General features: G+C 57.0%; 2 protein-coding genes across 2 annotated transcripts in view; one reads left to right on the top strand and one right to left on the bottom strand.

The window, feature by feature from the left end:
• Positions 1-4199, bottom strand: part of DMBT1 (deleted in malignant brain tumors 1) — a 34725-nt gene extending 30526 nt beyond the window's left edge. Inside the window, exons 1-5 of the mRNA XM_010001779.1 lie at positions 4133-4199; positions 2774-3106; positions 2335-2681; positions 1033-1354; positions 195-518 (exon numbers count right to left, since the gene is read on the bottom strand). Of these exons, the coding sequence (XP_010000081.1) occupies positions 195-518; positions 1033-1354; positions 2335-2681; positions 2774-3106; positions 4133-4199 (1393 nt within the window). The remainder of the gene's footprint in view (positions 1-194; positions 519-1032; positions 1355-2334; positions 2682-2773; positions 3107-4132) is intronic.
• A 3940-nt stretch (positions 4200-8139) lies between these two features.
• The window catches only part of LOC104392385 (scavenger receptor cysteine-rich domain-containing group B protein-like), a gene marked incomplete at its 3' end in the record, with an annotated part of 5925 nt that continues 873 nt past the window's right edge, over positions 8140-13191 (top strand). Inside the window, 4 exon segments of the mRNA XM_010001778.1 lie at positions 8140-8227; positions 10476-10823; positions 12180-12188; positions 12515-12835. Of these exon segments, the coding sequence (XP_010000080.1) occupies positions 8140-8227; positions 10476-10823; positions 12180-12188; positions 12515-12835 (766 nt within the window).

Raw genomic sequence — 13191 nt, 5'->3', positions numbered from 1 at the left:
AGGAATTCCTCCCCCCACCTTCAAGAAACACCTTGGGGTGGGAGGACCAGCCCTCCAACGGGGCACATTAGCTGCAGGGAGGGTCCAGGAGGACCTGGAGCTGCCCTCAAGCCTTCCCTGGGGACACAGACCTGCTGTCATGACCCAACCCCAACTTCCCCCACTGTGAGTGACACCGAAGGAGCATTTATCACCTGAACAAACCACCCCAGCATCTTCTGAGTGGTAGCAGTTGTTGTGGCTCCAGGGCCGGGCAGGGCAGGAGGACAGGCTGGTCTCCATCCCCGTGCAGTTGGTGTCATCCATCCAGATGGTCCCAACCCCATGGCCAAACTGGGCCTTCCCAGGGGCTGCCAGTGCCCGCCCGCAGCCCAGCTGCCTGCAGACCACCTGGGCGTCCAGCAGGTCCCAGTGGTCATCACACACAGTCCCCCACTGGCCCTGGTGGAAGATCTCCACTCGGCCAGCACAGCGGTTGTCGAAGTTCACCAGCCGGACGTGGTCACCCTGCAAGTGACCTGGGAAAAGAAGGGAGACATGGGGAAGGGACACGTAAGGAGAACTGGCCTGAGACCTTCTGAGGTCACCAACTGGTGCAGCTCCATCTCATAGAGTCATAGGTCGAGGTGGGAAGGAACCTCTGGAGACCCCCCAGTGCAGCCCCCTGGAGAGCAGGGTCACCCCCAGCAGGTCCCACAGGAACACACCCCGATGGGCTGGGATGTCTCCAGGGATGGATGGAGGCTCCACCACCTCCCTGGGCAGCCTGGCCCGGGGCTCTGGGACCCTCAAGGTCAACAAGTTCCTCCTCAGCTTCAGGTGGAACCTCCTGAGCTCCAGTTTGTCCCATTGCCCCTTCTCTTGTCCCTGGACACTGCTGAGAAGATCCTGGGCCCACCCAAAACTTCTCCAGCCCCTCAGACACCCCAGAACCCCCCCCATGATAGAAATGCCCATCAAGAGGCCACGTTGCCTGGAGCTGCTTGTGGAGGTGGGACAAGACCCATCACTTCTTGCTCCTGAAGGGGTTACCTGAACACACCACACCAGCTTCTCTCCCATGGTGACAAGTTCCATGTCCCCAGGGCTTCACCTTGCAGGCAGAGAGGTTGGTCTCCGTGCCCACGCAGCTCACGCTCTTGGGCCACATTTCTCCAGGTCCTGACCCAAAATGGGACCCTCTGGGTGCTTCCAGCGCTGTCCCACATCCCAGTTGCCTGCAGACCACAGTGGCCTCAGCCAGGCCCCAGTCCTGGTCGCACAGGGCCACCCAGGTGCCATTGTGGGTCATCTCCACCCTCCCTGGTGGAGCCGTTGGCCAAGCGGAGGTTGGGAGACACCGACACCCCCGAGGCTGCAACGACAGGAAGGGTGAGTGCACCAGGAGAACCTCAGCTGCTCCTCTCCAAGCCACAGGATCATGGAATCCCTGAGACCTTCTGGTTGGAAAAGACCTTGAAGATCATCAGGTCCAACCACAACCCAGCTCTACCAACCATAACCCAACTCCACCAACCACAACCCAGATTTACCAACTGTGAACCCAACTCACCACAAACCAACTTGACCAAACATTAACCCAACTCTACCAACTACAACCCAACTCTACCAACTACAACCCAACTCTACCAACTACAAACCCAACTTTAACAACCGTTAACCCAACTCTATCAAGCATGACCCAGCTCTACCAACCATAAACCAACTTTAACAAACATTAACCCAACTCTACCAACTACAACCCAACTCTACCAACTACAACCCAACTCTACCAACCATTAACCCAACTTTAACAACCGTTAACCCAACTCTATCAAGCATGACCCAGCTCTACCAACCACAACCCAACTCTACCAACCATAACTCAACTCTGCCAACCACAACCCAACTTTAACAACCATTAACCCAACTCTACCAAGTCCAATGCTTAAACCATGTCCCTCAGCACCACTTGACTTAGTTGAGTTGGGCTATGGGTGGTAGAGATGAGTTAGGGGTTAGTAGAATTGGGTTAATGGTTGGCAGAGTTGGGTTGTGGTTGGTACAGTTGGGTTGTGGTTGGCAGAGTTAGGTTAATGGTTGGTAGAGCTGGGTTGTGGTTCGTAGAGTTGGGTTAATGGTTGGCAGAGTTGGGTTGTGGTTGACAGAGTTGGGTTAATGTTTGGACCAAATGATCTTTAAGGTCTTCTCCAACCAGAACCATCATGTGATGACCCTGTGGAAGGGGACGCTGCAGACAAGCGCCCAGGCAGGGGCTGCAGGACCCATCCCACCATCCCTCAGGAAGCTAAATCTTCACCTTCTGAATTCCCACCCTGGAAGTCTGATCTGGACCTGGAGATGAGCCTCACCTGAACATACCACCCCAGCATCCTCCCCGTGGAAGCAGTTGTTCTTCCCCCAGGCCTTGGCCTGGCAGTCGAAGAGGTTGCCCTCAGTCCCGGTGCAGTTGACCTCGTCCAACCAGATGGGATCGTGTCCCCTTCCAAAATAAGCCCCACCAGGGGCTGCCATGGCCACCCCACAGCCCAGCTGCCTGCAGACCACGGCAGCATCCTCCAGGTCCCATCCATCATCGCAGACTGTCCCCCACTGGTGCTCGTGGAGAACCTCAACCCTCCCAGCGCAGCGGTTGGGGCCGTTGAGGAGCTGCAGGGTCCCCAGGGAGGTGACATTGGAGGCTGTGGGTGGCCCAAGGGGGGCACAATCAGAGATGGGGCCACCAGCAGGACGAGGGGGAAAGGTTGGCTGGGTCACTGTCACCTCAGGCTACCTGAGCACTCCACACTGGCATCCTCCAGGTGGTTGCAGTTGTGTTCCCCCCAGGGCCTGGCTGGACATTCCAAGAGGTTCTTCTCCTTCCCGGTGCAGTTGACTTCATCCAACCAGATCTGCCCCGTCCCTTCCCCGTACCGTGTCCCCGGGGCCACCGACAGCACCTCCCCACAGCCCAGCTGCTGGCAGACCACCCGGCCCTCTGGGGGGCCCCAGCCATCGTCACACACCGTCCCCCACGTCCCGTTGTGCAGAACCTCAACCCTCCCAGCACAGGGGTCGGGGCCACCGACCAGGCGGAGGAGCTGCCCTGAGGTCTCTGCAGCTGCACCTGGAACAACAAGAGTGACCCGGGTGACATCCTGGGGGGTGGCTGGAGGCACCAGGGAAGGTGGGGTTTGGCTCCAAGGAGGTATCGACACCTGGAAGCTCAGAAACCACCCGTGTCCTGGGTTGTGTCACCAGCAGCGTGGGCAGAAGGGCCAGGGAAGGGATTGTCCCCTCGGCTCTGCCCCCTTGAGACCCCCCCAGACGCTGCATCTAAAGCAGCGTGAGCAGCAGGTCAAGGAGTGGATTGTCCCCTCTGCTCTGCCCTCTTGAGACCCCACCTGGAGAACTGGGTCCAGTTCTGGAGCCCCCAACACAAGAAGGACATGAGAGAGTCCAGAGGAGGCCCTGGAGATGCTGGGAGGGCTGGAGCAGCTCTGGGACAGGCTGGGAGAGTTGGGGTGTTGAGCCTGGAGAAGAGAAGGCTCCAGGGAGACCTTAGAGCAGCTTCCAGGGCCTGAAGGGGCTCCAGGAAAGCTGGGGAGGGACTTGGGACAAGGGCAGGGAGGGATGGGATGAGGGGGATGGATGAAAAGTGGAAGAGGGAACATCTAGGTTGGAAGTCAGGGGGAAATTCTTCACCATGAAGTGGGAAGACCCTGGCCCAGGTTGCCCAGGGAAGCTGTGGCTGCCCCATCCCTGGGGGTGTTGAAGGGCAGGTTGGATGGGGCTTGGAGCAACCTGGGCTGGTGGGAGGTGTCCCTGCCCATGCAGGGGTTGGATCTTGGTGATCTTGGAGGTCCCTTCCAACCCAAACCATTCCATTATCTCTGGGTCTGTGTCACCCACTGCTCCTCTGTCTCAGTGCCAAGGGGTGGGATGAAGCTGCCCCAGAACAGCCCTAGGGGCACCAGGGGGTGACTGTGGGAGATGAAGATACCTTGGAAGCATAAGGGATAGCGGGGAGGAGGACCTGGAGGACCTCAGGGCCTGGAGGACCTCTGAAGACCTCCTGGAGGACCTGTGGAGGACCCTGGAGACACACACAAGTTGGATCTGGCTCCTGTCTGAGCTCAGCTAAGACATTTACCAACCACTGGAAGCTTCATGTCCACCCTGTGCTCCCCAAAAAGGGTCTCAGGGTTGATGTTGACCATCCCAGATCACCCTGGACATCTCTTTGTAGTCAACTGAGCCCCATCCCAGCATCTAAATCCGTGGACTGGCCTCAGTGTGGATCCCACCCCCCACCTTCTTGTTTTTGGCTTGTCCAAGGGGTGGAAAAAGAAACCAGCTGGAGGTCAATCCCATGGACACCACAACTGGGTCAACAGAGAGAAAAAAAGAGGTCAAGAGGGACGTGATTTCACTGTGCAAATAAACTTTGTGACCCTGGATAATGATTTCTGAAGTTCTCAGGCACTGGTGGGGCTGGTTGTCAGGAAGCACACGTAGCTCCTGGGGAGTCCCAGGCCATCAACAAAGGATCCAAAATGGGTGGAAAAAATCAAAATCCATGAGTTGTTTGAATCTGAAGAGCATCTGTGGGAAGGGTTGGAAGATCCTCTGTCCTCAGGTGAAGAGCACAGCTCTGACCATGGGTGGATCTTCTGTCTCATCCTTTCCTCACCTTCCCCTTCTGACTTTCACCCCCACATATTGGGGGTTGGCAGGAACCTCTGGAGACCCCCCAGTGCAGCCCCCTGGAGAGCAGGGTCACCCCCAGCAGGTCCCACAGGAACACACCCCGATGGGCTGGGATGTCTCCAGGGATGGAGGCTCCACCACCTCCCTGGGCAGCCTGGCCCGGGGCTCTGGGACCCTCAAGGTCAACAAGTTCCTCCTCAGCTTCAGGTGGAACCTCCTGAGCTCCAGTTGGTCCCGTGGCCCCTTGTCCTGTCCCTGAGAAGAGCCTGGTCCCCCCTCCTGCCCCCCCTGGAGATCCTGCCCAGCCTTGAGGAGACCCCCCCTCAGGCTCCTCCTCTGCAGCTCAACAGCCCCAGCTCCCCCAGCCCTTCCTCCCCAGATGCTCCAGCCCCTCAGCATCTTGGGGGCCTTTGCTGTCCCCTCTCCAGCAGCTCCTTGTCCTCCTGGGGAGCCCAGAACTGCTCCCAGTTCTGCAGACGTGTCCCCCCCAGAGGGGCAGGAGAACCTCTGATTTTGAGAAAGAAACCCTTCAATTATGGGGCAAAAGTCTTTGGTTAAGGGACAAATCCTTCAATTATGGGGCAAAAACCTTTAAATTTGGGGCAAAACCCTTTGATTTAAGGGCCAAAACATTTACTTATGGGGCACCAACCTTTGATTATGGGGCAAAAACCTTTCATTTTGGGGCAAACCCCTTTGATTTGGGGGCAAAAGCCTTTGATTTGGGGGCAAAACCCTTTGATTTTGGGGCAAAACCCTTTGATTTTGAGGCAAAAACCTTCGATTATGGGGGAAAACCCTTTGATTTTGGGAAACAAAACTTTCATTATGGGGCAATAGCCTTTGATTATGGGGCAAAACCCTTCAATTATGGGGCAAATCTTTTGATATTGGGGCTAATGCCTTTAAATTTGGGGCAAAAGACTTTGATTTGAGGGTAAAAACCTTTAGTTATGTTGCACAAACCTTCAATTAGGGGGCAAAAGCCTTTGATTTGGGGGCAAAACCTTGTGATTATGGGGTAAATCCCTCTGATTATAGAGCAAAAGCCTTTAAATTGGGGGTAAACCCCTTTGATTTGGGAGCAAAAGCCTTTAGTTATGGGACAAAAGCCTTTGATTATGGGGCAAAACCTTTAATTCAGGGGCAAACCCCTCTGATTATGGGGCAAAAGCCTTTGATTCTGGGGCAAATAATTTGATCTTTGGGGCAAAAGCCATTAAATTTGGGGCAAAAGCCTTTGATTTGAGGGTAAAAACCTTTATTTATGGGGCACAAACCTTCAATGATGGGGCAAAAGCCTTTGATTCAGGGGCAAATAATTTGATTTTGGGCACAAACCTTGAATTATGGGGCAAAAGCTTTTGATTATGGGGCAGAAGCCTTTGAATTTGGGGCAAAAGCCTTTGATTCAGGGGCAAATAATTTGATTTTGGGCACAAACCTTGAATTATGGGGCAAAAGCTTTTGATTATGGGGCAGAAGCCTTTGAATTTGGGGCAAAAGCCTTTGATTCAGGGGCAAATAATTTGATTTTGGGCACAAACCTTGAATTATGGGGCAAAAGCTTTTGATTATGGGGCAGAAGCCTTTGAATTTGGGGCAAAAGCCTTTGATTCAGGGGCAAATAATTTGATTTTGGGCACAAACCTTGAATTATGGGGCAAAAGCTTTTGATTATGGGGCAGAAGCCTTTGAATTTGGGGCAAAAGCCTTTGATTCAGGGGCAAATAATTTGATTTTGGGCACAAACCTTGAATTATGGGGCAAAAGCTTTTGATTATGGGGCAGAAGCCTTTGAATTTGGGGCAAAAGCCTTTGATTCAGGGGCAAATAATTTGATTTTGGGCACAAACCTTGAATTATGGGGCAAAAGCTTTTGATTATGGGGCAGAAGCCTTTGAATTTGGGGCAAAAGCCTTTGATTCAGGGGCAAATAATTTGATTTTGGGCCACAAGCCTTTCATTATGGGGCAAAAAACCGTTGATGCTGGAGCAAAACCCCTTTGATTTTGGGGAAGAAGCCTCTGATTCTGGGGCAAAACCTTCCCCCACCCCCCCTCCAGCCACTCCCTCTACCCTAGAGCTCCAGGTGAACCCCAAACCCAGGACCATCCTCAGCAGCACCTGAAGAGGCTGGAGGAGCCAACCCGGGTGCTCTGCAAGCCAAGATGACCACCACTCACCCCAGAGCTGGGTCAGCAGGAGGAGGATCCCCACGCCCTTGGTCCTCCCATGGGTGGGTTTTCTTCTGGCCCTGGAGTGGCTGGAGGAAGGTTGGAGGGCACCAACCATCCCCATGTTTGCAGCCTGGAGTGGATGAGCAGCTGGGAGGGCAAACTGGGATTTCTGCTGCCTAAACCTCCTCTTCTTCCTCCCACCAACCCCCTCTCAGGAGCTGCACCTGCTGTGAAGTCCTGCCAGGAGATGACCTGACACCAGGTTGTGAAATAACCACCTGTTCCAGGAAAAATGGGGAGCAAACAAAACCCTCCCTCAGCCCTTGGATTTATTCCAGATGGTTTGGAACACCAGGAAGAACCTGGAAAGAACCTGGTGGCAAGATGGGCTGCTGGGGGGTGGGCAGGAGGGCAGGGAGGTTCTCCTGCCCCTCTGGGGGGGACACGTCTGCAGAACTGGGAGCAGTTCTGGGCTCCCCAGGAGGACAAGGAGCTGCTGGAGAGGGGACAGCAAAGGCCCCCAAGATGCTGAGGGGCTGGAGCATCTGGGGAGGAAGGGCTGGGGGAGCTGGGGCTGTTGAGCTGCAGAGGAGGAGCCTGAGGGGGGGTCTCCTCAAGGCTGGGCAGGATCTCCAGGGGGGGCAGGAGGGGGGACCAGGCTCTTCTCAGGGACAGGACAAGGGGCCACGGGACCAACTGGAGCTCAGGAGGTTCCACCTGAAGCTGAGGAGGAACTTGTTGACCTTGAGGGTCCCAGAGCCCCGGGCCAGGCTGCCCAGGGAGGTTTCATGGCTGGAGTTACCCAGTAGGTCTTGACCTACTAACCACCCCCTTTCTAACCCCCCCCAGGAGCCCATTGGCCTTCTTGGCCACCAGGCCACCCTCCTGGCTCATGGTCACCCTGTTGCCCACCAGGACCTTGAGGTCCTTGTCCCCAGAGCTGCTCCCCAGCAGGTCCCCCCACCCTGTGCAGCTCCCTGGGCTCGTTCCCCCCCAGATGCAGAACTTCCCCAGCTGCTCAGGCTGAACCTCACGAGGCTCCTCCTGCCCAACCCTCCAGCTCACGGTGGCTTCAGCCACATGACTTTGGGCCAGAAGCTGCTCCTTGATGGACACAACCCCTCCAACCTCCTCCTTTGGGCTGGGGAAGGAGGAGGAGCCAGGACAGGAGGTGGGACGAGCCCTGTAGAGGAGGGGACACACCTGCTGTCCCCACCCCCAGCGCTCAGCTGCTCTCGCTGGGATGGTCACTTGTCCCCAGGCTCATGCCATGGGGTCCTGGGAACGTGTCCTCCTGTCCCTGGGGAGGACTGGCCTTGCTGGAGCAGGGCTCCTCATCTGCCTGGTGTCCTTCTGTGGTGAGTGGCTCTTGGGTGGGGGAAGGACCATCCTAGGAGCAAGGCAGGACTGAGATCTCCAGGGATGGTGGGACCTGGGCTTGGAGGTGGAGCTGGCAAAGCCTCCTTGGTCCCACCAGCCTTTAGGAGGAAGAGAAAGTGGTGGGGAGAGGAGGAGACCTTATTAACTGGTTAACTGTCCTGCTGCCCTGGTTGGGAAAGCCTTGGAGCTCCACCAACCCGTGAGCACCAAGCCCAGGAGTTGTTTACTTGTGTTGGCCACCTCTTCAGGGCTGGTCCAAAGGGCACAAAGTCCTCTGCTCTACATCTGAGGCTTCCCAAGCCACTTGTCCTGCAAGTGCTTTGCCAAGGTCCTTTTCTTCTGGATTTCTGTCTCCTTGGTTTGAAGCCCCTTCTCCAGGAGGTGATGGAGCCTCCACCTTGACCCCAACCTGGACATCTCACAGTTTGGAGCCTTCAAGCCCATTTTCAGATCATTCTCTTCCAAAAAAAGGGGGTTTTTTTGGAGCATTTTCTCTCCTGGGTTTGGCTTTTTCAAGCATAGTTGGTCTTCAAGCCAAATTAGAAGCACTTCATGGTCCACCTACCTCCAAGAAGCTCCCAGAAGCTCGTTGAGCCACCAGTTGGCCAAGAAGGCCACCAGCATCCTGGTTTGTGTCAGCAATGGTGTGGCCAGCAGGACCAGGGAGGTTTCTGGTCCCCTGTGCTGGGCACTGGTGAGGAGTGAAGCTCCAACCCTGGAGGTGCCCAAGGGACATGGAGATGGTGCTGAGGGACTTGGTGTAAGGCTGGACTTGGTGGAGTTGGGCTGTGGGTGGTAGAGATGGGTTAGGGTTGGTAGAGATGGGTTAGGGTTGGTAGAGTTGGGTTGTGGTTAGTAGAGATGGGTTAGGGTTGGTAGAGTTGGTTTAATGGTTGGTAGAGATGGGTTAGGGTTGGTAGAGTTGGGTTGTGGTTAGTAGAGATGGGTTAGGGTTGGTAGAGTTGGTTTAATGGTTGGTAGAGATGGGTTGTGGTTGGTAGAATTGAGTTGTGGTTGGTAGAAATGGGTTAGGGTTGGTAGAGTTGGGTTATGGTTGGTAGAGTTGAGTTGTGGTTGGTAGAGTTGAATTGTGGTTGGTAGAGATGGGTTATGGTTGGTAGAGTTGAGTTGTGGTTGGTAGAGGTGGGTTGTGGTTGAACTCAATGATCTTACAAGTCTTTTCCAACCAGAACCATTCTGGGATTCTTGGTTTATCTTCATGGCTTTGAAGCACCTCCAGGGTTGGAGGTTCCACCACCTCCCTGGGCATCCTCTGCCAGTGCTTAACGACCACTTCCAGTCCAGAAACTTCTCCACATCTCCAACCCATACCTCCCCTGGTGCAACCTGAGCCCATCCCCTCTTTGCTCCTGCTCTCCCACCCCAGCCCTTCTCCACATCCCTCTCATGGATCCAGTTGCTCCCCAGTTGGTTCCTCTCCCCCTGGCGGGTGGTCCCACCTCCCCAGCACCAGTGGGGGACAGGGTGGGGTGACCAGTGGGAGCTGGAGAAGGCTGGGGTGGTTTGCAGGCAGTTGGGCTGCAGGTCCCCAAAGATGGACCCAAAAATGGGTCCAGGGCACACATGGGACCAGCAGAGGAGGGTGGGCTTGTTCTTTGGCCCACATGGAGTCTGGGGGACACAGGGAACAGCAGGTGAGGGAGCAGCTTGGGAAGCAAAGCTTCTTCTCTGGACACAAGCCTGCCTGGACATGGTCCTGTGGGATCTCCTGTGGGTGATCCTGGTAGGACTGGGTGATCTCGAGGTCCCTCCAACTCCTCCTCTGCAGCTCAACAGCCCCAGCTCCCCCAGCCCTTCCTCCCCAGATGCTCCAGCCCCTCAGCATCTTGGGGGCCTTTGCTGTCCCCTCTCCAGCAGCTCCTTGTCCTCCTGGGGAGCCCAGAACTGCTCCCAGTTCTGCAGACGTGTCCCCCCCAGAGGGGCAGGAGAACCTCCTTGCCCTCCTGCCCACGCTCCCCAGGAGCCCATTGGCCTTCTTGGCCACCAGGCCACCCTCCTGGCTCATGGTAGCCCTGTTGCCCACCAGGACCCTGAGGTCCTTGTCCCCAGAGCTGCTCCCCAGCAGGTCCCCCCACCCTGTGGCTTTATCCCCACCCCAGTCCTAGGATGGCTCCTCACTGGTAGCACCCAGGGGCAGCCCAACCCCACGCTGGTCCTGCAGAGCTGAGAGGGGACTTCATGGTGACCCTCTTGTCCCCTCCACAGACTCCTCCAGCCCCCCAGAAGACCACCTGGCTGGTCCCCCTGAGCTCCGCCTGGTGAACGGCCCCAACCCCTGCTCGGGGAGGGTTGAGGTTCTCCACGACCACCAGTGGGGAACCATCTGTGACGACGACTGGAGCTTCCCTGAGGCCAGGGTGGTCTGCAGGCAGCTGGGCTGTGGGGAGGCCATCTCAGCCTACGGGGCAGCCCACTTTGGCCAAGGATCGGGCCCCATCTGGTTGGACAACGTGCAGTGTGGTGGGAACGAAGCCGCCCTGACCCAGTGCCCAGCCAGGCCTTGGGGGGACAACAACTGTGACCACCAGGAAGACGCCAGCGTGGTCTGCACGGGTGAGGGGGCGGCCAGAGCTCAGGGGAGGGGTCTCCAGGGGGGGGGTTGTGCTGGTTTCGTTGGACCTTGTCCCCCTCCTTGTCCCCCATTGTCCCATCTCCTGCTGGCCCTCCTGAGGTCCATGAAGGTGAAGAGCTTGGGTGGGCACCCAGGAGAGGAGGGAAGGAGGGGGTTGGGTGCTGGGGGCTCCTGGCAAGGTCCAACCCAGCTCAGCACGGAGACCAGAAGCTCAAATATGGGGTGGGAGGGACATTTCTGGAAGGGGTGGTGGCAACAGGGGGGGCTCAGAGGGGTGGGGGGGTAGGAAGGGACCTCTGGAGATCATCCAGTCCAGCCTCCTTGTAGAGGAGGGTCACCTGCAGGAGATCCCACAGGAACATCTCCAGGTGGGTCTGGAATGTCCCCACGTGGCTGGTTTGGCCCCAACACCGTGTGTTCCTCAGTGGGTCAGGAGGAGCTGGGCAGGAGGGCAGGGAGGTTCTCCTGGGGGGGACACGTCTGCAGAACTGGGAGCAGTTCTGGGCTCCCCAGGAGGACAAGGAGCTGCTGGAGAGGGGACAGCAAAGGCCCCCAAGATGCTGAGGGGCTGGAGCATCTGGGGAGGAAGGGCTGGGGGAGCTGGGGCTGTTGAGCTGCAGAGGAGGAGCCTGAGGGGGGGTCTCCTCAAGGCTGGGCAGGATCTCCAGGGGGGGCAGGAGGGGGGACCAGGCTCTTCTCAGGGACAGGACAAGGGGCCACGGGACCAACTGGAGCTCAGGAGGTTCCACCTGAAGCTGAGGAGGAACTTGTTGACCTTGAGGGTCCCAGAGCCCCGGGCCAGGCTGCCCAGGGAGGTGGTGGAGCCTCCATCCCTGGAGACATCCCAGCCCATCGGGGTGTGTTCCTGTGGGACCTGCTGGGGGTGACCCTGCTCTCCAGGGGGCTGCACTGGGGGGTCTCCAGAGGTCCCTTCTGACCTCCACCACTCTGTGATTTGTGCCAGGAAGGACATTTCAGGAGGGTGTTGTATTTGCTCTTTTAACTTGTTATTTTTTTTAAAGAGGAAAGATGATTAATTTTGACTTTTGACATTTTTTGAACCTGATCAGAAATGGGGAAGTTCATTTAAATCTAATTAAAATTAAGCCATCGTTACCTGTGATCAGGATGGATCTGCATGGAAAGGTGAGGATGTGAAGAGTTGTCAGCCACCATAAAGAGGAACCCATCAAGATCCAGGCTTCCCAATCCTCCACGGAACCAAAAAGCAAAATCTCCAGGTGAAATTCCCACCAGTCTCTTCCCACCTTTAACACAAACCAAGAACAGTCATTTCAGAATTGAAGTAATTGGGGAAAAAAAGGATGAACTTGAAGATCAGGGGTGTGATGGTGCCCGAGGAACTGGGCAAACTCTTCTCCCCCACCACCCCATGTCTTTGTGACCACCACCCCGTGAGGATCCCCCAGCCCAGCTGGCACCTTGATGAGACCTGGGCTGACCTGGGCTGACCTGGGCTGACCTGGGCTGACCTGGGCTGACCTGGGCTGACCTGGGCTGACCTGGGCTGACCTGGGCTGACCTGGGCTGACCTGGGCTGACCTGGGCTGACCTGGGCTGACCTGGGCTGACCTGGGCTGACCTGGGCTGACCTGGGCTGACCTGGGCTGACCTGGGCTGACCTTCCCCTCGTTGTCTCTGGCAGGAGCAGCCCCGGCCCCCCCAGGGCTGCGCCTGGAGAGCGGCCCCAACCGCTGTGCTGGGAGGGTGGAGGTTCTGCAGCAGCACCAGTGGGGCACCGTGTGTGACAGGGGCTGGGGCCTGACCCAGGCACGGGTGGTCTGCAAGCAGCTGGGCTGTGGGACCCCCCTGCTGGCCCCCGGTGGGGCTCATTTTGGGCAGGGTTCTGGTCCCGTCTGGCTGGAGGAGGTGAACTGCACCGGGTGGGAAAGTGTCCTCTGGGAATGCCCAGCCAGGCCCTGGGGATCCAGCAGATGTGGCCACCATGAAGATGCTGGGGTGGTGTGCTCAGGTGAGCAGCTCCGTCACCACCTGCTGGGGAGGGGCAGGTGGGAGGTGAGGAGGAACTTCTGCACTGGGAAGGGTGATGGAGCACTGGGGCAGGGTGGGCAGGGAGGTGGTGGGATCTGCATCCCTGGAGGTGTCTGAGAGATGTGGAGATGGTGCTGAGGGACGTGGGTTGGGCTTGGGGGAGGTGGGTTGTGGTTGGTGGAGCTGGGTTGTGGTTGGTAGAGATGGGTTGTGGGTGGTAGAGTTGAGGTATGGTCGGTAGAGCTGGGTTGTGGGTGGTAGAGATGGGTTCCTGGTTGATAGAGTTGGGTTATGGTTGGGAGAGGTGGGTTGTGGGTGGGGGGGGTTGGGTTGTGG

The sequence above is a fragment of the Chaetura pelagica genome, unplaced genomic scaffold (assembly GCF_000747805.2).
Source record: "Chaetura pelagica isolate M959 unplaced genomic scaffold, ChaPel_1.0 scaffold597, whole genome shotgun sequence".
Classification (NCBI taxonomy): Eukaryota; Metazoa; Chordata; class Aves; order Apodiformes; family Apodidae; genus Chaetura; species Chaetura pelagica.
The sequence above is the reverse complement of the archived record's forward strand: the minus strand, read 5'-3'. Positions and strand labels throughout refer to the sequence as shown.